The sequence below is a fragment of the Rana temporaria genome, chromosome 2 (assembly GCF_905171775.1).
Source record: "Rana temporaria chromosome 2, aRanTem1.1, whole genome shotgun sequence".
NCBI classification, from domain to species: Eukaryota; Metazoa; Chordata; class Amphibia; order Anura; family Ranidae; genus Rana; species Rana temporaria.
Genome location: NC_053490.1, coordinates 241,040,663 through 241,066,562, shown reverse-complemented (window position 1 = coordinate 241,066,562; position 25,900 = coordinate 241,040,663). Strand labels below are relative to the sequence as shown.

The window sequence follows — 25,900 nt, the reverse complement described above, 5'->3', positions numbered from 1 at the left end:
ACGCAGTATCATCATCTGAGAATGAGGCTTGGAACGCAGCTGATTAATCTGATAGTGGGGCTTGGAACGCAGGAGAGTGAGAATGAGGCTTGGATCTTAGGCATAGCAGGAATAAGGAAGAAAATAGATACAAGATCGTAGGAAGAACAGCGAGGGGGAAGATGTGGACACCCTAGATGAGTTACATGAAAGGTTGGTGATTTATAGCAAGAATATCTAGGCACTCGCACCAGATTAATGTTTGATTGCTGGGGTTGCTGCTGCTGTATACTGTTATATGACATTGACATGTGAAAATCATGGAGGCTGCCATTGCTGAACACCCTTATTGAGAATGCTGGTTCCCTGGTTGTCAGCTCAAGCTTTAGCTTCAGTGCTTTCTGAGTTGATGACCCAGAACAATTATAAAGATAAGGAATTTTGAAGTTTTCTGACACTAAGGGCACTTTTACGCTGGGGCGTTGGCGGTAAAGCGCTGCTATTTTTAGAGGCGCTTTACCATCGTATTTATCAGTGCTTTTAATCCCCGCTAGCGGCCAAAAAAGGGTTAAAAGTGCCCACAGCTGAAGCGCTTTGCAGGCGCTTCGGCGGCGCTGCCTATTGCAGGGGCGCTTTAGGAACGGTGTATACACTGCTCCTACAGCGCCTCAAAGATGCTGCTTGCAGGACTTTTTTTTAGACCCCTTTTACACTGAGGCGCCTGCCCTAGTGTGAAAGCAGCCTTAACGTCCCGCAAGTGCACTGCTCCAGTGTGAAAGCCCTCAGGCTTTTACACAGGAGTGATAGGAGAGGCTCTTTACAGGCTCTAGTTTTTGGCGCTATAGTGCCTGTAAAGCGCCTCAGTGTGAAAGTGGCCTTAATCATTTCAGCCCTGAAAGAATTGGCTGCTCGATGACCAAGCCATTTTGTGCGATTCGGCACTGTGTCACTTTAACTGACAAATGCGTGGTTGTGCAACGCTGTACCAAAACAAAATTTACGTCCTTTTTTTTTCCACGAATAGCGTTTTTTTTGTGTTTTTTTTTCGCTATAAACAAAAAAAGAGCGACAATTTTGAAAAAAACATAATATTTTTTGCTATAATAAATATCTTTTTTTTTTTTTTTTTTTTTTAATAATATTTTTTCAAAATAGGGGGATAGATTTATAGCATTTTTATTTTTGTTTTTACTAGTAATGGTGGCGATCTGCAATATTTTTTATTTTTTTTATCAGGACTGCGACATTATGGCGGACACATCAGACACATTTTTGGGACCATAGTCATTTATACAGCGAACAGTGCTATAAAAATGCACTGATTACTGTAAAAATGTCACTGGCAGGGAAGGGGTTAATTGTGTTCCCTAGTGTGTTTCTAACTGTGGGGGGAGGGCACTGGCCTAGAGGAAATGACAGACCGTGGTTCTTAGCTATTAGGAACTCACGATCTGTCTCTCCTCACAGAACGGAACAGGGATTTGTGTGTTTTACATGTCCCTGTTCTGTCTCGTGCCTGCGATCGCTCGCAGCCGGCGGTCATCGGCACCCTTGTGATGCAGCGGGCTTACGCGCCTGCTATCCCACTTAAAGGGACCAACGTAAAGCTACGGCGGTTCGTGGGATTTTGCTGACCTGCCGCAATATAATGACAGCGGTTGGTTGGCAAGTGGTTAAACTAATTGTAAAACCTCAGACGAGAAATGTGAGCAAAACATATCCCTATAGTGTGTACTTGTCTCACTCCAGAGCACTAAGTGTCAGTTTTGTCTGCTGCTTCCTTCCTCTGCTATCAGTCCCTTCTGACATGTTATCCTGACACCAAGAGGAAAAAGGTGACAGGGGAGGGAGCTCCAGCTAATTGACAGCTTCGGCTCCGTTCCTGTGTGGAGAGGAGAATAGAGGGGGGGGGACTTGTCCCCTCCAATCAGGTCGCAGATCTCTCCTCACTGAGCTTTGCAGAGTGGAACTTCATTTTTATAATGACATGCCTCCTGATTGGCAATTAGAAACTTTAGTGTGAAAATAGCAAAAATGTATTCGCTATCGTTGCACCCTGCCCACCCTTGTTTAGAAGTCTATTGGAGCCTTTGACTCTAAACATAGTCCGGTGCCTTGATATGTAGATCAGGGGGCCAATGCATGGATGGGAGGAGGGGGGAAGGGTGCGTCCCTCTATGGTCGGGCCGCCACTGAAGGGAAGTATGGGGGGGGGGGAGCTTTTTAATAGTAGACACTTTTTAAATCAATGTTTAGGATTCATTGTTGATATGTTTCTCTTTTCAGCCCCACATGCCTGGAACAATGTGCACCGTAGTGGCGCGTTGCCTAAACACTCTGACCCGCAAATATGTGCATGTGAGACATCTTTCTTCTACAGTGGGCAAGAGCAAACCTGGGGATGATCTCCCAACCTTTCAGTATGTCGGTAAAAGATCCAAAAGGAAGGACCGAGTTTTTGTTTGGGGCTTTTCTTACACAGGAGCATTGGGCATTCCCAGCTTTGTAGTACCCGACACAGGAAGAAAAAAGCCAAAGCAATACCAGCTCACTCCGTATAGGTTGGATATGGATGCAAAGGTGAGATGTACCACAGTTGTCTACAGAGGCCCTGTCACCAACATTAAAGTGGTTGTAAAGGTTTTTACATAACAAACATATCATACTTCCCTCAGTTTGTTTTGCACAGAGTAGCCCCCTGATCCTCCTGTTCTGGGGTCCCACGGCAGCTCTCGTGGCTCCTCCCCGCAATAGCTAACCCCCTCTGGGAAGCTCTCTCCCAAGGGGATTACCTTGTGGGCGCGCACCCGTGTCATACACTCGGCGTCCATAGCCGACGAGTATATGACCCGGCCCTGTCCCCCAGCAGCCACGTCATTGGGTTTGATTGACACCAGTGGGAGCCAATGGCTGTGCTGATATCAATCTATCTGATCAACGCAGAGAGACTGTGGAGAAGGACGCCGGGGACACGCAGAGCAGGTGAATGGGCTTAGGTTAGTAAAACGGGTTGCCAGGTGGTTTTCACCATAATACATAAAATGCATTGAGGTGAAAAAAACACGAACCTTTACAACCCCTTTAAAATGTATTGGGTAAAAGCACGGAACAAGCAAGTATTTTAAATGCTTACTTGTAGTGTTTTCTTCATGTAAAGTTTTTTTTATTTTTTTATTTCCTTCTATTTATTGCAATGCGCCTTTGAATTTGCTAGAACATGTTACTACCACAGTAGGGTCGATTCCGTAGCACAACCCCTCTCTCCTTGCAAATTATCTTCTGGGAGTGTCAAAATACTGTCTGTGGTGGCCTAGTTTGCCAGTCCCTCCCCTCCCCTCGCCTTCCCACATAACCTTTTTTTTGTAGCGGTGGTGGGGAAGCAAAGTGTATAAGCAAAGAATACTATGAGCAGTGTTTCTCAACCTTTTTTTTTCCAGTTAAGGCACCTTTTAACCGCTTCCGGACCACCCCACATACATTTACTGTGGCAGGGTGGCCCGGCTGTGCAAAATTACATACCTGTACGTGATTTGGTGCATGCGGTTTAGGGGGTGCAGCGCACCAGCCCTGCTGTGATTGGGCACAGCAGGAGCCAATCAGCAGGTCAAGTGGCCACGATGGCTGCCGTGACCCGCCGGTTGTTCAGAAGGGAACCAGAGCAGCAGTGTGCCAATGTAAACAAAGCACACCACTGCTCTGTCAGGGAGGGAAAGAGAGAGATCGTGTTTCACCTAAGCTGAATCACGATCTCTCTTTTCCTCCAGTGAATCCACTTTGGTGAAAATTGTCGGTCTACCACCAAAAGAAAGCTCTATTTGTGTGGGGAAAAAATGACATATTTGGGTGCAGCATTACACGACAGCACAATTGTTTCTCCCGAACCCGCTGATTGGCATCCCCTGTGTCCAATCAACGCGCGATCGCGCCTCTGGCAGCACATTATGAATACATTAATAATAACTGCAGGAGACAAGATATACTTTCAATAATTCCTAGTTCTTTCTAAACTATGTGACCATTACCATCAAGGTCAAATGATGGCATTGAGTTTCTCCAAAGAATTACCTTTAATCTAAAATAAAAATGATTGTGTAAACCAGGTGCAAGATGGCAGCACCCTCATTGTAGCCTTGTTAGAGAGGGGCAGTAAGGGATCCCACTGCTGGAGGTTATCCCTTTTGTACTATGTAACACATTGCTGTTATATGGCACCAGGGAGCCATAATGTTCAGCATACAGTGGGGAAAATGGTTATTTGATCCACTGCAGATTTTGTAAGTTTGCCCACTTAAGGATTTTATTAAAATTAAGGATCTATAATTTTTTATCATAGGTGTATTTTAAATAATAGAGACAGAATGTCAACCACAAATCCAGAAAAAACCCCCACATAAAACAGATGCTATAAATCAAGTTGCAGTTTAGTGAGTAAAATAAGTATTGGATCCCTGAACAAAACATGACTTAGTACTTGGTGGAGAAACCCTAGTTGGCAAGCACAGAGGTAAGACGTTTCTTGTAGTTGGTGACCAGATTTGCACACATCTCAGGAGGAAATTTGGCCAACTTGTATTTACAGATCTTCTCTAAACCCTTAAGGTTTTTTGGCTGTCTCTTGGCAACTCAAAGTTTTTTAGAAATAAAAAACTGGTAATTGGCATGTGCGTATGTATTCACCCCCTTTGTTATGAAGCCCATAAAAGGCTCTGGTGCAACCAATTACCTTCATAAGTCACATAATTAGTGAAATGATGTCCACCTGTGTGCAATCTGATGCCGCGTACACACGATCATTTTTCAGCATGTCCAAAAAACAAAGTTTTCCCAACTTCATCATTAAAAACGACGTTGCCTACACACCATCGTTTTAAAAAAAATTATCTAGCTAAGCGCGGTGACGTACAACACATACGGCACTTTAAAGGGGAAGTTCCATTCGCCTTTGGGCTGCTTTAGCTGATTCCGTGTTAGTAAAAGACGATTTGCGCTTTTCTGTCTGTTACAGCGTGATGAATGTGCTTACTCCATTATGAACGGTAGTTTTACCAGAACGAGCGCTCCCGTCTCATAACTTGCTCCTGAGCATGCGCAGGTTTTTTACGTCGTTTTAGCCCACACACGATTATTTTTTACAACCCAAAAAACGACATTGTTTGCAACTACGTTAAAAAATGCAGCATGTTCGGAAAAAAAACGATAATTTTAAATTACGTTTTTTAAAAACAACGTTTTTTTCATGCTGAAAAATTATCGTGTGTACGCGGCATAAGTGTCACATGATCTGTCATTGCATATACACAACTTTTTGAAAGGCCCCAGAGGTTTTTTTTTCTGCATTTTTGGTTGATATTCTGTCTCTATGATTTAAAATACACCTATGATAAAAAATTTATAGATCCTTCATTTCTTTGTAAGTGGGCAAACTTACAAAATCTGCAGGGGATCAAATAATTATTTCCCCACTGCATGTACTGACACTGTCAGATTATGGATATTCTTCAGTGTAAATGTGACACCGGTGTGGTTGGAAACTGGTCACATACTACAGCAGACAGACTGTAGAACATGTTGCTAGCGGGTGCGATCATTGTAACACCTTAACAAACCAGTGATTCTACTCCTACTACTATTGAAATCCAGAGGTCTCACACGTAGTAAAGGGCTGCAGGTTGGGCCCAAGGAATCTAAGACCCCTTTCACACTGGGTCGGTTTTCAGGCGCTATAACGCTAAAAATAGCATCTGCAAACCGACCTGAAACCGCCGCTGCTGTCTCTCCAGTGTGAAACAAAAAGCCAGTTCTGTAGATGATTCAACCCATGCCACCACTCAAATCAATAATATTTGTTCTTGGTGGGGTTGACTGGTGTTTTACTTTAAGAATAACTGGTTGCTTTGACTATATATATATATATATATATATATATTTTTTTTTTTTCATAGATTTCATCTGCATCCTGTGGGTATGGATTTACCCTATTATCTTCTAGGACAACAGATGTCACAAAAGTTTGGGGAATGGGAATAAATAAGGATTCTCAGATTGGCTTTCACAGGAGCAGGCGAGATCGAAGTAAGGATAGTATCTGAATGAAAAAAATAACATCATTTCACTGCTGTAGTTACTCGGGATCAGGGATGGACTGGCCATTGGGACTACAGGGAGTTTCCCGGTGGGCCGATGGCTCAGTGGGCCGTTTTTTAAAACAGAGATGCTGCTCGGAGGACTTTTTTTAACGCCCTGGCAGCGCCCCAGTGTGAAAGCACTCAGGCTTTGACACTGGGACTGCAGCGGAAGTGTTTTTCAGTCGCTTTACAGGCGCCCAAAAGCGCTTCAGTGTAAAAAGGGGTCCTACACTCACCCCCTCTCTTTTACACTCGCTCTCTTTTTCTTACACTCACCCCCCTCTCTCTCAACCCTCCCTCCCTCTCTCTCTCTCATTCCCCTCTCTCTCACCCTCTCATGATATACAATAATGGATGTAGGGGCCTTTTGGTGGGCGTGATTTTTCGGGGGGGTGGGGGCAGCATTTTATTGAATTAAATTGGGCCGGTCAGGAATGAAGTCCAGGGCCAAATTTTTGTCCCAGTCCAACCCTGCTTGGGATTGCATGTATAACTGCATGTTGTGGTAAAGCAGATGCACATTTGCAGATGGCATTTGCGCCTTGGGGACATGTTTTCTTCCCTGACCTTGAGTGAAATTAAACTTTTGAGATTCTGGGAATGAATCCAGCTAGTATGCTTAATGTCAGGAAGAAATCCTGTTCACCTGTGAGGCTAAAGTCTTATTTTAAAAGGTTGAACGTGACTGAACAAAATATTACTGTGTATAGCTCATGACCAGAAAAGAGAGCTATGGGACTGAATGTCCCTCCATTTTGTTTTACCCCCAAGGCGTGGGTGGATATCTGAGTTCCAACACAAAATGTAGTTTAAATAAAACAAATGTTGTTGTTAATATATTCACAAGTACGTATGTTATAAAAATCAAATCTTTCTCCACTATGCTACATGTATTTTTTTTTTTGTTCTTTTTCACTTATATATTATGTTTGTTCATAGCAAAGGGTTATGAGCACATCCTGGAACCATCACCAGTACCTCTACCTTTGGACAAGCCACAGGAAACTCGAGTTTTGCAGGTGTCATGTGGCAGGGCACATTCTCTGATCCTAACAGATAATGAAGGAGGTATATAACCCAACAAGAGGCATTTCTGTAATTCTTTTTTACTCTGCATTTAGAGGTACTTAGAAGCAGACTCCCAATACTGTTTTGCTTCTGTATGTGTATACTTTAAAAAAATAAAAAGCAATGGCTGCGCAAAAATAAGAGAGTTCAGTCAGTTTACCTTAGGGGTTGTAAAGGTTTGTTTTTTTATTTTCTAAATGGGTTCCTTTAACCACTTAAGGACCACCTAACGCCGATATACGTCGGCAGAATGGCATGGCTGGGCACAGGCACTTACCTGTACGTCGCCTTTAAGAGCCCAGCCGCAGGTCGCGAGCGCAAAAAACGTTCCGGGACCCGCGGACCCGATCGCCGCCGGTGTCCCGCAATCGGGTCACAGGTGCTAAAGAACGGGTGACACTGCCCTGTTCTTCTCAGTGACACTGCCAGTGATCAGTGACACTGCCCCATTCTTCTCTGTTGCAGTGTCACTGATTGTCTGTTTCCTGTTATTGGGAACGATGATCAGTGACGTCACACCTACAGCCACGCCCCCCCCCTACAGTAAGAATCACTCCCTTAGGGCACGCTTAACCCCTTAGCGCCCCCTAGTGGTTAACTCCTTCACTGCCATTGTCATTTTCACAGTAATCGGTGCATTTTTATAACACTTTTTGCTGTGAAAATGACAATGGTCCCAAAAATGTGTCAAGTGTCCGATGTGTCTGCCATAATGTCGCAGTCACGGAAAAAAACGCTGATCGCCGCCATTACTAGTAAAACAAAAAAATTATTAATAAAAATGCCATAAAACTATCCCCTATTTTGTAAACACTATAACTTTTGCGCAAACCAATCAATAAACGCTTTATTGCAATTTTTTTTTTCGATTATTTATTTTTTTTTTTTTACAAAAAAATAAGTAGAAGAATTGTTCTTCTTTTTCAAAGGAAGGGGACAAATACAGTATTTTTTTGCAATTTAAATAGAATGTCTGTCATCAGTGTTCTCAGTTAACCATAAGAACCTGATTTATTTGACCACAAAGACAACACGCTTTTTTTTATTTTTTTGACAGGGAATGTACTGAATATGCATGCAAAGTATGAAACAACAAGTATCCACAAAACAACCTTGTTTAATCAATATAATGGATTCGGAAAAAATGTAATAACTCCGAATGTTCATTTTAAATAAATGCGTTGGTTTTTACTTTGGAATTAAAGCATTGTCAGTAATGTGAAATTAATGCTTTGTTTTTTTTTTATTTCAAAACAAAGTTAGAAGTTTCAATTACTATTGGTGGGGGTTTATTTCAAAGTAGATGTTAACGTTTGATAAACACTTTGAATCACTGAACTGTATTACCGGTAAATGAAAGTGCCAAGATTTCATATGATATATTGTTTCAGTTTTCAGCATTGGGAACAATTCATATGGCCAGTGCGCAAGGCGGGTTATTGATGGAGAGATTTATAGGTAAGAAATATTAAGCAGATGACCTTGTTATGACATGGATCCCTCTCTCCCTTTCTCTAAATGCTGGAAAGGGATTTATGAATGGTTGTACCACATTTTGTTTGTAACATCTATGGTGACTAGCGGAAAATGTTTAAGGGAAATAATTTGTGCTTAGAGGGCTTCAGAAGACACTGGGTATACAGGCCCATTCTCTGGGAGGCAGAAAACTAAAAGCACCAACAAAAAAAACCTCCTTCCACCCCGTAACCCAAAGGGGTTGATTTACTGAAACTGAAGAGTGCAAAATCTGGTGCAGCTGCGCTTAGAAACCAATCAGCTTCTAACTTCAGCTTGTTCAATTAAAGGGGTTGTAAAGGTATTTATTTTTTTCCTAAATAGCTTCCTTTACCTTAGTGCAGTCCTCCTTCACTTACCTCATCCTTCAATTTTGCTTTTAAATGTCCTTATTTCTTCTGCGAAATCCTCACTTCCTGTTCTTCTGTCTGTAACTACACACTGTAATGGGAGGCTTTCTCCCTGGTGTGGAGAAAGCCTCTTGAGGGGGGAGGGGGCGAGCAGGAGTGTCAGGACACTCTCTACTTTGCAGATAGAGAAAGGAGCTGTGTGTTAGTGGGTGTCCTGACACTCCTGCTCGCCCCCTCCCCCCTCAAGAGGCTTTCTCCACACCAGGGAGAAAGTGTCGCATTACTGTGTTTAGTTACAGACAGAAGAACAGGAAGTGAGGATTTCTCAGAAGAAATAAGGACATTTAAAAACAAAATGGAAGAATGAGGTAAGTGAAGGAGGACTGCACTAAGGTAAAGAAAACTATTTAGGGGGGAAAAAAATGTACCTTTACAACCCCTTTAAGCTTTCACAATAAAACCTGGAATCTGATTGGATTCTATGCTGAGCTGCACCAGGTTTTGTACATGAACCCCAAAATGTCTCTTTGCTTCATTTATTAAGTGACCCGCTAATTTCTCTGACTCTGCTAAAATGTTATTGCCTTTTGTTCTTTTTTTCTGGTGAAGAAGCCCTGACATTTTCTCTGTAGTCTGCAGGATGGCAGGAGCAACAATCTGATCTTTTTTCTCCCTTGCATGCTTTTAGCATTGGTATCTCTTGTGGGTAATCATGTGCAGATCTAAAACTGCATTGCAACTGCATGCATATATAAGGGTTCAAGCATTGTAATCGACCAGTTTTTGGATGGTGGCAACGCCTAAAGCAAACCCATGAAAACACGAATGCCAAACCAAATAAGTATTGGAGTAGATTTACATCGTCTATAGCTCCAGTATCCTCTGTCTTCATGTATATTTCTGAAACACATTTAAAGTAAGGTTAAAAAAGAAAATAAAACACGGGTTTGACTTTTTTTTTTTTTGCTATAGAACATAAATTCCATAAGTTGATGATGTGTGAAGGAAATTATTTTAAGCTTGTCAGACCCTAGTTTGATTTGATTTCTGTATCCTTTAATCTTTCAGTATTTAAAATCTGTAAATTCTTACGCTTTTGTGTCATGTTACATTAAAGCAGACCTCAAGAAAAGGCTGCTCAAATGCCAAAGTTCTGGTCATGTGACCAAAAGCATTTGCATTTTGTCATGATTTCTGCTGAAAGGAGGAGACACGGTTCAGATTGGCCAATGCTTCCATTCACCAGCATTTTTTTGTAATGGAACATAACTTAAATGCTATTCCTCAAAATAAGTTCCATAACTGATCGAGCGGCTGATGGGACTTTCCTATTAAAGTGAATACATTTGGGGACATGTATGGGATGGGGCTGGAGATCAGGAAAAATAAGTTTTTGGAAGAAGTGGGTCCTGGGAAGGAAAAGTGTTTTTTGCCTTTTGTTGCAAGAAAGCTGCATGGATGCAGCCAATGCAAATAATAACTGCTGAAAACTTTTTTCTTTTTTTTCCTCCAAGTGAAAGCCAGTTGGTGCACAGAGTAAGACCATTGGCGAGCAGAGTTGTTCAGGTAACATTCAAAAAAAAAAATAACTAGACATTTTTTTTTAATTAATCTAGAAAATAACTGACTTGCATTGTAATAATGTGTGTGTATGTGTTTCCCCTGCTTTCACTTGCCTGCCTTCAATTGTGTTTGTTTGCAGGTAGTATGTGGTCAAGATCACAGTCTCTTCAGGACCGAGCTAGGAGAGGTGTATGCATGTGGTTGGGGAGCTGATGGCCAAACAGGTCTGTCAGATTTGTTTTCAAATGGAAATTCTAAGCAATTATGTACTTACAGCTATCAGCCAAATATGGCATTGCAAAATTACATACAGCCAGATTTCCGTGACAAACTTTAATTGTACTGATGTACTGTGCACTGAGACTAGGGTAATTCAGTTGTCCAATACATCCTTTTATTAATACTGTGCTTATTTGGGGGTGAGTCTCTTGTGAATCACAATTTGTATATAGCCTTGGAGAACATTCTATAAAGCATAGAAGGTGAACCTCTCTCACTATCTCTAAGCTGTTCTTGTGGAAGGCAGAAAGTGGTGATTAGTCACTTGCTTCCCCACCATTGCCTTCCATAAGTGCATGCTGAGAACATTGGAGAAGCGGGGAAGGCATTGTTGGCAAAGAATGGCGTTGGATAAACATACATGTTTGCGATGTTAATGTAACAGGCATAACTTTAGTAATTAGTGCACGCGTGGTAACACATCTTTCTTTTCTCTTTATATTTTCTGTCCCATGGGTGGAAGAAGGACATGCTCTGTAAATTTAAATGGAGGAAGCAGATCTTGTGTGAAGTTTCCATATATGAACATTGTAGACATGTCCATCAACTGCATTGGCTGTGAACCTAAACCAACTTTAGCACCTATGTCCCCCATTCGGTGTGTTCCACTAAGGGTGCAGGTCGGGCTAGGAGTCCACCCTGACTCAATGCAATCCACCGGACAAGTAGAGAAAAATCTCAGCCACTGCACACCGTACAAAGTTAGCGTTTAATAGGTGATAGCAGCCTTTTGCCGCATACACACAATCACTTTATATGATGGAAAAAAAACACGACATTTTCTGTGAAGTAAAAAACGACGTTTTTGAAACTTCAATTTTCAAAGACGAAGTTGCCTACACACCATCGTTTTTCTCACAATGTTCTAGCAAAGCGAGGTTACGTTCACCACGTTTTTCCATTGATGCTCGCTTCATAACTAGCTTCTGGGCATGCGCGGGTGTAAAAACGTCGTTTTAAACGACGTTTTTTGCTACACACGGTCAATTTCTGTGAAGTAAAAAACGACGTTTTGAAAAACGACACATAAAATTAAAGCATGCTTCAATTTTTTTTGGTCGTTTTTTACAAGACATAAAACAAAGTTTTCCCCCACACACGGTCATTTTCATCATATAAAGTGATGGTGTGTACGCGGCATTAGCCTAACTCTATCCAGGCCATGCCCCCTGACATGTTTCACCCCACCCACGGGGCTTAGTCCCCCCCCCATGACTAAGCCTTGTTGGTGTGGGGAAAAACCTGACAAGGGCATGGCATGGATGGAGTTAGGCTTGGTGTCATCACCTATTATACGCTGGGCTTGTATGGTGTGCAGTGGCTGAGATTTCTCTCTATTTGTACCTGCATTAGCCATTTCAGCTCAGGGAAGACTAGATTTCTGGTTACTGCACATTTCCCTAAATCATATATTAAAACTGTGATCACAATGTAAATCATAAAAAATATACCAAAGGTACTTTTTATCTCTATATAAACACAGCACCAACACTGGGACATTACATATATGGTATCATGGACCTGCTGTGCTAGCGTGCTTCCTAAATGCTAATCCTTCCTGTAAAGTGCCATTTTGATGGCTCCCAGCAAGTGATGTTTTTAATGGAAGATCCCTCAAGGGTTTTTTAGCAGCAATATAAGTATTTGAAAAGCAAAGGCTGTTGCTTAAAAAATGGTATTTTATTTATTAGTTAAATGATATCAAAAATATTTTCCATAATTGCATAGAAGTCATAAAAAACATAGATCTGACCCTAACTTTGACAACATACTCATTAAAAAATTAGAAAACGACACAATTGCACTCTTTGTAATTTTGTAGAGCTTCACATAATCCCAGCTCTACAAAATTACAAAGAGTTTACACAACATGAGTTATGTGTAGTTTTCAATTTTTTTTAAAGAGTATGTTGTCAATGTTAGGGTCACTATGGGCCAGATTCACAGAAGAGATACGACGGCGTATCTCCTGATACGCCGTCGTATCTCTGTGATCCGCCCGTCCTAACTATGCGGCTGATTCATAGAATCAGTTACGCATAGATAGCCCTAAGATCCGACAGGTGTAATTGACTTACACTGTCGGATCCTAGGATGCAATTCTAGGCCGGCCGCTAGGTGGCGAGGCCATTGCGGTCGGCATAGAATATGCAAATGACTAGTTTACGGCGATTCACGAACGTCCGCGATGCCCATTGATCTAAATTTACGTTGTTTCCGTCGAGATACGCGTCGTAAAATTAGGGCTACCTCCTAGGTGTTCTAAGCAATGTTAAGTATGGCTGTCGTTCCCGCGTCAAAATTTTAAATTTCACGTCGTTTGCGTAAGTCGTCCGTGAATGGCGCTGGACGCCATTTACGTTAACGCCGAAACCGATGACGTCCTTGCGACGTCATTTAGCGCAATGCATGTCGGGTAATTTACTTGACGGAGCATGCGCAGTATGCTCGGCGCGGGAACGCGCCTAATTTAAATGGTGCCCACCCCATTTGAATTGGGCGGGCTTGCGCCGAGCGGATTTACGTTACACCGCCGCAAGTTTACAGGTAAGAGCTTTGTGAATCAGGCACTTACGCTGTAAACCTGCGGCGGTGTAACGTAAATAGGATACGTTACGCCGCCGATGAGTAACGTAATTGTACCTGAATCTGGCCCCATGTTTTTTACAACTTCTATGTAGTTATGGAAAATATTTTTGATATTATTTAACTAATAAATAAAAAACAATTTTTACGTAACATCCTTTGCTTTTCAAATACTTATCTCGCTGCTAAAAAAAACCTTGAGGGATCTTCCATCAAACACTACAAATTGGGGTGTGCAGCAAGTGATGTTTAACCAACCCTGTGACAATTCCTTTGCACTGTGTAAACTAGAGCAGGGGTAGGCAACCTCGGCCCTCCAGCTGTGGTGAAACTACAAGTCCCATGAGACATTGCAAGACCCTGACAATCGCAGGCATTACACCTAGAGGCAGTGGCATGATGGGATTTGTAGTTTCACCACAGCTGGAGTGCCAAGGTTGCCTACCCCTGAACTAGAGAATAGGATGGTGTTGTCTTTGGAATCGGGCAAATTATTGATGTACTTACAGTTACTGTGTATATCTTCTACATTTTTTTTATGTAGATTTATTTTCTACACTGTCAAGTAATGGGTTTGTATTTTATCATGTTTTGCTAGGCCTTGGTCATTACAACATCTGCAGTGTTCCTACAAAGTTGTCTGGGGATTTGGCTGGTGTGAATGTTGTCCAGTTGGCAACCTATGGAGATTGCTGTCTGGCTGTATCAGAAGAGGGTCAGGTGTATGGCTGGGGAAACTCGGAGTACTTACAGTTTGCATCCATCACTGACCTTTCACAGGTAAGATGCATGTTTTGTCAGGGTTGTATTGTCATTATGAGGATTATAGTGTTTACAGAAAGTAAATGGTATGTGCACTTTGTAAATAGTTAGCTGTTCATTGCCTTACAAGGTCTTCTGTAAGCAACTTTAAGGGGTGATGCATTTGTTGTACTATAAATATTCAGAAAACCTGTTCAGCATGCAGCATTCATTTATCTTACCGACACATTTACATCAGTAAAAATAATCTTATTTGCACGCTAAATAAAAACCTAGGTAAATCTGTATACAAATGTCTCCAACAAAAGCAGGTCAGTCCATAAGTCGATACATTAAAGGGGTTGTAAAGGTTCGTGTTTTTTTTTTCTAATATAACTGTTCACTAACCTTTTCCTTCGATTTCCCTTCTAAATGTTTTTTTTTTGGTTTCTTTGTCTGAATTTCTCACTTCCTTTTTCTTCTCAGTAGGTATGAGCTCCAGTGTGTTCGCACACTCCACGTGCAGAGCCCGCCAGGAAATCGGCACAGCGTTGCGCTAATCACAGGCAGGGAGACATTGTTCCGATGCTCGGCTGCAGAGATCGGGAAATGTCTCACTGCCTGTGATTAGCGCAGCAAAGTGCCAACTGCCTGTCGGGCTCTGCACGTGGAGTGTGCGAACCACATTGGAGCTCATCCCTACTCCTCAGTAAGCTGTTCTGACTGACTAACCCCCAGCCAGAATGGGTCGGATGATGGGGGCAAGCTTACTGAGGAGAAACAGGAAGTGAGAAATTCAGACAAAGGGGGGAAAAAAAACATTTTGGAAGGGAAAAGGAAAAGGTAAGTGAACCAACAACGCACTAGCTTAAAGGAAGCTATTTAGAAAATTAAAAAACGAACCTTTACAACCCCTTTAATTTGCGCCACATTCCAGTAGAGGGCTCTTTTACATAAACGGGAGCAGTAGCTGCACCCTTTTTATTTTGTGGTTGCTGGGGTCAAAGTGACGATTGCCCATTAGTAGAAACCCTCAAATGGGTTATAGATTGGAAACCTGACACTATTCCCTACATAAAACACATACTGTGAAATCCTTATCACAAAGGCAGAAATAACTCTTTCAATCAAATCTGATCAAACCTGTTCTGTTATATGGAGTTTCTTGGTATACAGATTGGGATATCTACAGTAAACGCATGTGAATGACAAAATATTTTGCATGTTTAGTGCTAGAAGGATCATCGGGTTCAGTTCTGTAACTGTTTTATTAGAATAAGGAGGATACAGAGTAAAGAAATGTACCTTATTATTATTATACAGGATTTATGTAGCGCCGACCGTTTTTATGCAGTGCTTTACAACAATATCTTAGAGAATGAGATGCATGGTGTCCTTAAAAATGGCTTGCCAGAAAAGCTGTTAGTCTTGCACAAAGTTCTGAACATGTTTTTGTTTCTTGCACTGACTTTTATGTAGGTCAATATTCCGAGGTGCCTACCATTTCAGCATGTTGGGAAGGTGAAGCAGGTGGCGTGCGGTGGAACAAGCTGTGCTCTATTAAATGGTAAGTGTAAAGCTTCACTTCTTATCATTTTGATAGGTTATGTTATTCTTTTTTTATACAAGTGGCATTCCATTTAAGGACATTTTCAAACAAAAATATCAACTGGAAATGAGTTGTCTGTATGAGTTAATCAGTCTATTAAAAAGCGGATTTCCGCTGGAAAAAAAAAATATTAAAAGCCAGCAGCTACAAATACTGCAGCTGCTGACTTTTAATATCGGTACACTTACCTGTCCTGGAGTCCAGCGCCGTCTGCAGCAGAGGACGAGCGATCGCTCGTCACTCTGCTGCCCCCCCACCATCCTCGGTGAGGGAACCAGGAAGTGAAGCGCTCCGGCTTCACTGCCCGGTTCTCTACGGCGCGAGTCACGCTGCACCGTCTGACTGGCTCCCGCTGAGTTCTGGGAGCCGAGTGTTCCCAGAACACAACGGGGGAGGGGGAACTGACGTTCTGCCCACAGTCTACCCGCAGACTGTGTGGCCGGAAGTGGGTGCAAATACCTGTCTTTAGACAGGTATCTGCACCCCCCCTGAAAGGTGTCAAATGTGACACCCACTTTAGGGTGGAGCTCCGCTTTAAAAGCCATCCATACTGTACATGACAATTTTTACTCTTTTAGAAAACAATCTGGACAGGTTAAAATACTTTTTGTGCCGACATACGCTCTGGGGGGATTAACGAAGAGTGGTGTGAAGAAACCCTGGGACAACTTTGAGTCTAAAATGTCTGTGGCTTGAGTGGATAAAAATGACTAAACTGTCAGTCAGTAGGAGCCCAAGGCACATTTATATGTTGCCATCTTGTGGTGAAGCTTGGGTCCACCCCACACACCTTCCACAGCTCACTATTGGTTGGTAAGGTAACCCTTCATTATCATAAATTGCTATTGAGGGTTAGAAATAGGTTGGCCTCCCTCTTCAAGTTTGACATTTTTATGATAGAGCTTGCATGATTCAAAGTCCTTTTAGGTCACTCTGCAAGAAATGTGACAGTATATACGAGCAACTCTAGGTGTCTCTGCCGTTTGGTAAACTCGTATTTGCCTAAATTGTAAGTCTTGGCTCGTACTAGTGACATGGACTTTCTATTTCCTTTTGCCAGATTGAAGTGCTTCATACTCTTTCTCTTTAGGAGTTTTTGATAAATATGTAAGAGCTTGGTTAAAAATATCTGCAAATGCATAATACTGAAATACTTTAAGGACATTGTTTGTTGGAGGTAACTGGTGTTAAACAGATTTCATTCATATTGGTTCTTCTTTTAGATGATGGCAATGTTTTTGTTTGGGGTTATGGAATACTGGGAAAAGGGCCCACATTTCTGGAGTCGGCTATCCCTGAGATGATTCCTCCAACACTATTTGGTCAGAATGACTACAACAAAGCTATCGGAGTCTTGAAGATCTTTTCAGGGCTTGGCCATTTCGCTGCTGTAACAGGTAAGTATCACCAAGAAAGGTTTGTAAGAAAGGGCTTTCTAGACATTGGAACATACACCGATCAGCCATAATTTTATCACCACTGACAGGTTAAGTCACATGTCAAACACAAGGCCTGTGGGCCATATTCGGCCCTCCAGGCCATTTGATGTGGCCCTCGTACCTCTCCTGCAGCGGCTGTAGCCCCCTCATCTCCAGCCCCACCTTGTCTCAGTAGCTGACAGCAGAGAAGAGGATAGAACTGATCAGCCAGATCCTGCACCTCTCTGTGCAGCCCCAGCACCCCCTTGTGTGGCCGCGGAGAGGATTGTCTCCCCCGACCCTTTCTCAGCAGTTGGCACCAGAGAAAAGGACAGAGGGGGGAGGGGGGTGGTTCTTGCTTTTAATTGTTATGAGAATACAATTCTGTGCCAGTTTAATAGAGGTTCGCACACCGCTGGTATCGTCCACAAGTAACTTTTTATTGGACACTGCTCAGACAGAACATGGCTCTGCCATGGTGTTTTAGTCTGAGCAGTCTCCAATAAAGTTTCTTGTGGCTGACACCAACAGTGTGCGACCCTCTTTTTCAGACTTGCATCATCTTCTACAGGAGTGTGAATGGGCTCTGTGCTGGCCTGCACCTGCTCTTCACAGCTTAAGTCTTAAGTTATCACGAAAACCAGTAATAATTGAATACAGAGACAATTATTTATTATGATAAAGAGTAGATACATTTATATAGTCTTACAGATACAACCGCCCCTTTGAGGACAACCATAATGCTGATGCGGCCCCCTGGGTTAAGTGAAGAACACTGAATATCTGGTTACAAAGGCATCAGAATGGTGGTGGGATATAGTAGGCAGCAGGTAAGCATGTTGTCCCTAAAGTTAATGTGTTGAAAGCAGAAAAAATGGGCATCGCCGTTTGTGGTGTATGGGGTTATATAGCTGCAGAGCATTCAGTGTGTCCATGCTGACCCCTGTCTACTGCCAAAAGCACCTACAATGGGCATGTGGGTATTAGAACTGGACCACAGAGCAATGGAAGAGGGTGGCCTGGTCTGACGAATCATGTTTTCTTTTACATCATGTGGTTGGCGGGTGCGTGCACATCACTTACCTGGGAAGAGATGGCACCAAGATGCAATATGATAAGAAGGCAAGCAGGCTGAGGTAATGTTTTGAGCAATGTACTGCTTGGAAACCTTGGGTCCTGCCATTCATGTGGATGTTGGTTGACACGTACCATCTACTTAATCATATCCCGCACGTCTACAGCAGAATGACGGCCGGGGGATCAGTTATCCTGAGTAAGCATCCTGACTAAGAATCATGATGTCCAGCATGATAAGCCGCTCGCGCACGCCCCCAGTGGCATGCAGAGCAGCGATCGGTGGTGCGGTGTCTTGGAGCTATGATGTTGGCTTTTTTTTTTTTTCACGTAATCAGCTGTGACCAATCACGGCGGTAACCAAGAAGTGCCAGTAATCGGCTTTCCTCAGTTTGCGCTGACAAGGCGCAAGTAGAGGAGAGTCGATCAGCGGCTCTCCTGACGGAGGGGGCTGCGCTGATAATTAGCGTAGCCCCCATCAGATTTGCCTACCCCAGATGCCAATCAGTGCCCATAACAAATGCCACTCAGTGCCGCCTATCAGTGCTGTATATTAGTGCCACCTCATCAGTGCCCATCAGTGAAGGAAAAAACATACCTAGTTACAATATGTTATAACAGAAACTAAGGAAAAAAATTGTGAAGCAAAAAATAAAAAAAACACAGTGGTGATCACCAAAAGAAAGCTCTATTTGTGTGAACAAAAATTCAAAGTGTGACAGTGCTGAAAGCTGAAAATTGGCCTGGGCAAGAAGGGGGTAAAAGTGCCCTGTGTTGAAATGGTTAAACATTGTTGCTGACCAAGTACACCCCTTCATGTAAACCGTATTCCCTGATGGCAGTGGCCTGATGCAAATTTTCAGCAAGATAATGCACACTGCCAACCTGCAAAAATGTTTCAAGAATGGTTTGATGTAAACAATAATGGGTTTGAGGTGTTGACTTGGCCTCCAACTCTCCAGATCTCAATCCAATCAAGCATCTGTGGGATGTGCTGGAAAAACAAGTCCAATGTATGCATGCCCCACCTCGTAAATTAAAGGATCTGCTACTGAAAGCTTGGTACCAGATACTACAGCATACGTTCCATTGGCAAGCATGCCTCGGTGGGTCGGGGGCTGTTTTGGCAGAGAAAGGGGATCTACTTCATATTAGGTGGGTGGTTAATAAAGTTGTGGCTGATTGGTGTATATCCATGGACCCATACTGGGAGCTTAAAGCTAAAATCCAGCACCCCTAATCTTTCCCTAGGTAAGTGCTGGTAAATGCCCGTTAAATCTAGGGGAGGTTTCAATGCTGAAGAATATTTAGGCCTGATTTACACCTATACAGGTTGCAGTTTGCATCAGTAGTAAGTAGAGCCGGCAAAACTGTAATCCTTGAAGTGTCGTCTATTGGTACATCAGTGACAATAAAACAATAATGCAGCTTTGGGTGCATTTTTCAATACATACTTTTGATCCATTGAAGTCTATGGAACCAAAAACCAGAAAAAAGTCCCTGGCCCTTTCCATAAAATGCACAGATGTGAACATGACCCATAGGAAACCATGTTAAATGGACTGTACTGAGTTTCTGCAAAACTGAATAGGCACTAAAAAATGCATAGGTGTTAACCAGGCTTTAATCCTCTTCCCTTACCCTGCACACTCGCACATATTTACTAAAGGCAAATATACTGTGCACTAGAAGTGCACTTGGAAGTGCAGTCACCGTAAATCTGAGGAAAATTTTAGAAATGAGCTTCCCCTCATTTTAATCATCCAATCATGTGCCAGCAAAAATAAATGTTTTTATTTTCTTTGCATGTCCCCCTCAGAACTACAGCGACTGCACTTCCAAGTGCACAGTGGATTTGCCTTTAGTAAATCAACCCCATAACGGGTTCCCTCACCAGATACTTAGGCCCAGATTCACGTACAGCGGCGTAACTTTGAGCGGGTGTAACGTATGCGATTTACGTTACGCCTCCGCAACTTAGGCGGGCAAGTGCAGTATTCTCAAAGCACTTGCTCCGTAAGTTGCGGCGGCGTAGCGTAAATCGGCCGGCGTAAGCCCGCCTAATTCAAATTGTGAAGAGGTGGGCGTGTGTTATGTAAATTAACCATGACCCGACGTGATTGACGTTTGTAACGAATGGCGCATGTGCCGTCCATGGACATATGCCAGTGTGCATTGCTCCAAATACGCCGCGAGGACGTATTGGTTTCGACGTGAACGTAAATTACGTCCAGCCCCATTCACGGACGACTTACGCAAACGACATAACCTTTTTAAAATTCGACGTGGGAACAACGTCCATACTTAACATTGGTACGCCTCATATAGCAGGGGTAACTTTACGCCGGGAAAAGCCTAACGTAAACGGCGTATCTGTACTGCGTCGGCCGGGCGTACGTTTGTGAATTCGCGTATCTAGCTGATTTACATATTTCTATGCGTAAATCAGTGTACACGCCCCTAGCGGCCAGCGTAAATATGCAGTTAAGATCCGACGGCGTAACAGACTTACGCCGGTCGGATCTAATAGAAATCTATGCGTAACTGATTCTAAGAATCAGGCGCATAGATACGACGGCTCAGACTCAGAGATACGACGGCGTATCTGGAGATACGACGGCGTATCTGGAGATACGCCGTCGTATCTCCTTTGAGAATCTGGGCCATAACTTTTAAGTCCCTGGCCTTTGTTTGCATTCCGACTAACCGATCTTCTACGTTCGGACTTTAACTAGCTTCCAGTAGGGATTTACAGGGCCATCTCCCAACCATCTACTACTTTTTATGAATAATAAATACAGTTGGTTTCTAAACCTTATTTTTGACCGTACTAACCTGTCAATATACAGTGTGCACCCTTGTTGCAAATGATGTAAGCTAGTGAAATTGTGTTTTTCGTTAACATTTGTAATATAAGAATGGTACTTTTCTGATTCCAAATGAGTTTGGTGTTTTCATCTGATATCGGTCAATTGTATTTCTAATTTATCCACAGATGTCGGAGAACTTTTTGTTTGGGGTAAAAACTTGAGAGGCTGTTTAGGTACTGGAAGGTTGGAAGATCAGTATTTTCCATGGCGGGTAAGAGAACATAATGGATAAGTGTCTAGATTTTGTGGATATATACAAAGCTATCTGGAACAACTTAGAATTGCTTTTTGATCGTTGATTTTTCTCCTTTCATTTTCTTTTTGCTCTTTTTATGGCCTTTGTGTACCAAAACAAAAAATAGAAAAATAACTTTAGACTTAAAGAGCACTGCAGTGCTCTTTAATACCTAATTTCTATTTTATAGATTTTATTGGCTACCCAACCCATAATAATACTGGAACCTGGAATAATTATCCAGCACCACATAAGTAGCATGTAGTGCTTTGGAGAACCATTGATGTGCCATTAAAAAAGTGTGGATTCGGTCATTTAAAAAGTGTGGATTTTACTTTAAAATGTTTGTAAACCCCTATGTATACCCAGCGATATGACTGGCCTCAGGTGACACACAGAGATGAAACCAATCCTCCTACATAAGTTGTACTCATTTTATCTGCAGACCTCACTTTTCTACAGCCATTTACAGTCCAGAATTGTTAAAGCTTGTCTGAGCTGTCAGAAAAAAGTGGGCGGAGAGCTGTAATTACACACTGCAGAGGTCGGTGAGAGCTTTTAGAAACAATTGGATGGAAGGGACACACCCACTTCACACAGCACACAGGAACAGAGCTGCTACTGACAATCAGCTGGAGATTTCTCCCCTGTCACTATTTCTCTCTTGGTGTCAGGGAAACCTGTCAGAAGTGATTCCTGCTGGTACCATAGCAGAGGAATTGAGCAACAGACATAAATGACACTTGGTGCTCTGGATTGAGACAAGGACACACTATAGAGGGATGTGCTTTGTTCATATTTCATGTCTGAAGTTTAAAACCACTTTACTGTCGGCACTAATAAAGTTTTTGAGACTTCTCCTTTAAAATATTGTTTGCTGTAGTAAACATTTAATGGCATATCTGACTGCAGAGCTTCTTTAGGTTGGCTATAGATGGACAGATATCAGAATGTCAGGTGATAAATATCTGTCCATCCTCTCATTACGTAAGTATCCTTTGCAATCCTCATTAATGTCTATGCCTTGGGGGGGGGGGATGTATGTAGTACAATCCCATGTTTTATTCCTTTAAAAATGCTGCAAGTACAGAAAAATACAATTTGATCTGCTAGAGTGGACAACACTGCCCCTGCTGCTGCACGGATATTCCAAGCCGTGTTGTCAGCCCTACCCGAGTTCTCTCCTTCTGCACTACACAATACCCCCAAATGAATGGGTTGCATTAATAGTCATGTATTGTGTGGCATAACATGCATTACTTTGCATATGTTCATGCTCTGCAGTAGTGTAACTGCAGCCGAAAGAAGCACAGCAAGCAACAATGATATGTAAACTGCAATAATCCTTATGAACCTACAGATTTCATTTTATAGTAGTTTGGTATTGTGAGGATGATTTACTAAAAACTGGAGAGTGCAAAATTTGGTGCAGCTCTGCACGGTAGCCAATCGGCTTCTAACTTCAGCTTGTTCAAGTAAGCTTTGACAAAAAGAATGAAAGCTGATTGGTTTCTATGCAAAGCTTCACCAGAGTTTGCACTCTCCAGTTTTAGTAAATCATCCCATGTGTTATTGATCGCTTGCTTTGCCTTCTTGCACTTTGCACATTCCTATTGCTCTTTGCACGGCTGTTCTCAAAAGCATAGTGGGTGTTCACACTAATTGGTTTTCATTTTATAGAACCCATGAAAAAAGTGTAGTTACATGATAGAGAAAACATGACCACAGGACTCCTTCAATTTACACAGTTTGACACGGTTTTGTATGTACTTTCCAAGTGGTGGCAAATTATATGTTTTTCAGAAATGGTTTTATTGTATTTTAATCTGTTTTTAGTACAGGTTTTTGTTTTTTCCAAACAATACAAAGCAAATGCTCCATAAATGTTGCAGTTACAAAAAGAACAAGGAGCATATAAGTTCCTATAAGTAGAGTACATTGCGTAGTTATCAGTGACCATTTTATTCCTATAAAGTGCACCCTATCAGCAGGTCAATCATCGCAATAATAAGAGCACCCGTCATATATAGCTAGATTCAGAGAGATTGCCTTAACTTCAAGGCGGCGTAGCTCAGCGTATTTACGCTACGCCGCCTTAAGTCAGAGAGGCAAGTACTGTATTCTCAAAGTACTTGCCTCCTAACTTACGGTGGCGTAGCGTAAATGCGGCGGGCGCAAGCGCGCCTAATTCAAATTCGGCTGAGGGGGCGTGTTTTATGTTAATATGCTTTGACCCGACGTGATTGACGTTTTTTTGCAACTGCGCATGCACCGTGCGACTACATTTCCCAGTGTGCATTGCGGCTAAGTCCACCGCAGGGGCCTATTGATTTCGACGTGGACGTAAACTACGTAAATCCCTATTCACGGACGACTTGCGCAAACGATGTAAAATTTTTGAATTTCGAAGCAGGAACGGCGGCCATACTTTAACATTACTATTCCAACTATTTGATGGAATAACTTTAGGCCTGATAATGCGTTACGGAAACGGCGTATCTGTACTGCGTCGGCCGGGCGTACGTTCGTGAATAGGCGTAACTAGTGATTTACTTATTCTACGCCGACCGCAATGGAAGCGCCACCTAGCAGCCAGCCAAAATATTGCACCCTGAGATAGGACGGCGCAAGCCGTCATATCTTAGATAGGTTTAAGTGTATCTCTGTTTGAGAATACACTTAAACCTAGGTCGCCGCAGATTCAGAGTTAGGTCAGCGTATCTACTGATACGCCGACCTAACTCTACCTGAATCTAGCTAATAGTATGTGCAAGGTATGAACTGGAACATATCAAGGCCTAGCATGGCCATACTTCTGATAATAAAGGTCTAAGTACCCCTATCCTCAAAAAAAGTGCCTCAAAGGCACCAATTAGAAATCAATGTCCACTAGGATAGTTGGATCAAATTCAGCAAAAAAGGAGAGATCAGAAAAAAAAAAGGAAAGGAAGAGAGGGTGTCCCAATAGCGGAAAGGATTAGGGGGGGGGGGGGGGCAGCCACTCTCAGTCCACAGGGGAGAGGTAGTTAATCCAAGTCTTGTGAAATTTAGTAAGATTTTTATGGAGGATACAGGTGAGTTTATCATTCACCATAATCCAGGTCAATATATGTTTAACATAATCTAAGCACACCACCGCTATTTTACAAAAACACACCATCGCGTTTCATGCTGCCAAAAGCGTACATAGTTGAGCCATTTCGGGATATCGGAATCTAATTTCTGAAGAAATTGCTTTATTGTAAAACATACCAGCAGGGTCTATTGAGTAATAAGGCCCATACGCACGATTTGACTTTTTTGACAACAGCCCTCTGACGGACGTCTTTGATCGGACAATCCGACCGTGTGTATGCTCCATCGGACAATTGTTGTTGCTTTTTCATCAGACAAATGTTCTCTGTGAGAGCTCTCAAACTTTTCGCCAACAAATGCCCGATGGAGGATAATCCGATCGTGTGTACACAAGTCCATCGGACTAAAGTACAAACACGCATGCTCAGAACCAATGCTAAACATCAGACAACAATAGCAGAAGTTGCCCAAAGGGTGGCGGTAAAGAGCTGAAAAACCACAGGGATTTGGTGAAAGTTGGCTGAAAATGTTCTGCTGTGTGTACGCAGAACAAGTTCACGGCTAATGGCCATTCAGACCAAAATCCACGGAAAAGTCTGATGGAAGTCCGATCGTGTGTATGAGGCTATAGTATGTTTTTTGTTAATGGAAATGTATAGTCCTTATTTATTTATTTTTATTTATTACAACCAGGTTAAAAGGTCTTGAAATCTTGCATTCCTTGTGATTATTACGTATGTAGACTGTTTTGGTGTTTTTTTTTGTTTTTCAGTCGTTGCTTTTCATTTAATGCAGTCTGCTAATTTTGTCCTGTTTTAGAGCTTTGTTTGTTTCTCTGCAGGTAACTGTTCCTGGAGAAGTGGTGGACGTTGCCTGTGGTGTAGACCATATGATGGCACTTGTGAAATCTCTTGCCTGAATGTGGGGAGGGGAAAAAAAGCATTTTACAGGACAGTCTGTTATTTATTGTTACACATGAAGGAAATTACAAGGAGCTCAACGCCTGCCCCCAAGCAGTGCACTTTCCTGTGACAAAGCTGTTTGTGTTTCTCTGTGTATTATGAATGACCTCACATTGCAACTCTCTTTTTATAAATAAAATTACTTTTTATTAGAAGTATGCTTTGCCGGTCACAAATCTTCTTTTTTTTTTTTTTTCTAAACTCTACTAAATATATAGATGTGCAGAAACTTTTTGAAGACCCCGTGTGTGTGTGTGTGTATAGATAAAAGTATTGGGACACTTGCCTTTTTGTTTGTTTATTTATTATATATATACACAGTGTGTGTGTGTATATATATATATACTGTGTGTGTGTGTATATACATATATATATATATGATCCCGATCCGCAGACGGAAGAAGAAATAGGATTTTCCTCTGTCTGCAGAATCTGAGGGCTACGGACCCGG

The 25,900-nt window shown here is 42.2% G+C and overlaps 1 protein-coding gene across 2 annotated transcripts; it reads left to right on the top strand.

The window, feature by feature from the left end:
• The first annotated feature begins 49 nt into the window (after positions 1-49).
• LOC120926591 (RCC1-like G exchanging factor-like protein) lies at positions 50-25,607 on the top strand. Of its 2 annotated transcripts, XM_040336690.1 has the most exons (12): positions 53-192; positions 2,266-2,559; positions 5,922-6,051; positions 7,044-7,172; positions 8,564-8,630; positions 10,552-10,603; positions 10,740-10,824; positions 14,064-14,245; positions 15,686-15,773; positions 17,039-17,212; positions 21,303-21,388; positions 25,329-25,607. In XM_040336690.1, exons 2-12 carry the CDS (start codon positions 2,272-2,274, stop codon positions 25,404-25,406), a joined length of 1,359 nt encoding a protein of 452 aa, XP_040192624.1. In that variant the 5' UTR covers positions 53-192; positions 2,266-2,271; the 3' UTR covers positions 25,407-25,607. The 2 variants fall into 2 exon arrangements, with proteins under 2 accessions (XP_040192625.1, XP_040192624.1); XM_040336691.1 differs by lacking the exon at positions 17,039-17,212 and having other exon boundaries at positions 50-192.
• Positions 25,608-25,900: the final 293 nt, after the last annotated feature.

Excerpts from the sequence above, each read along its gene's own strand:
- LOC120926591 (XM_040336690.1), top strand. The coding sequence starts at position 2,272 with ATGCCTGGAACAATGTGCACCGTAGTGGCGCGTTGCCTAAACACTCTG. Across the intron at positions 6,052-7,043 it reads CAGGAGCAGGCGAGATCGAA|CAAAGGGTTATGAGCACATC; the intron begins GTAAGGATAGTA and ends GTTTGTTCATAG. Across the intron at positions 21,389-25,328 it reads ATCAGTATTTTCCATGGCGG|GTAACTGTTCCTGGAGAAGT; the intron begins GTAAGAGAACAT and ends GTTTCTCTGCAG.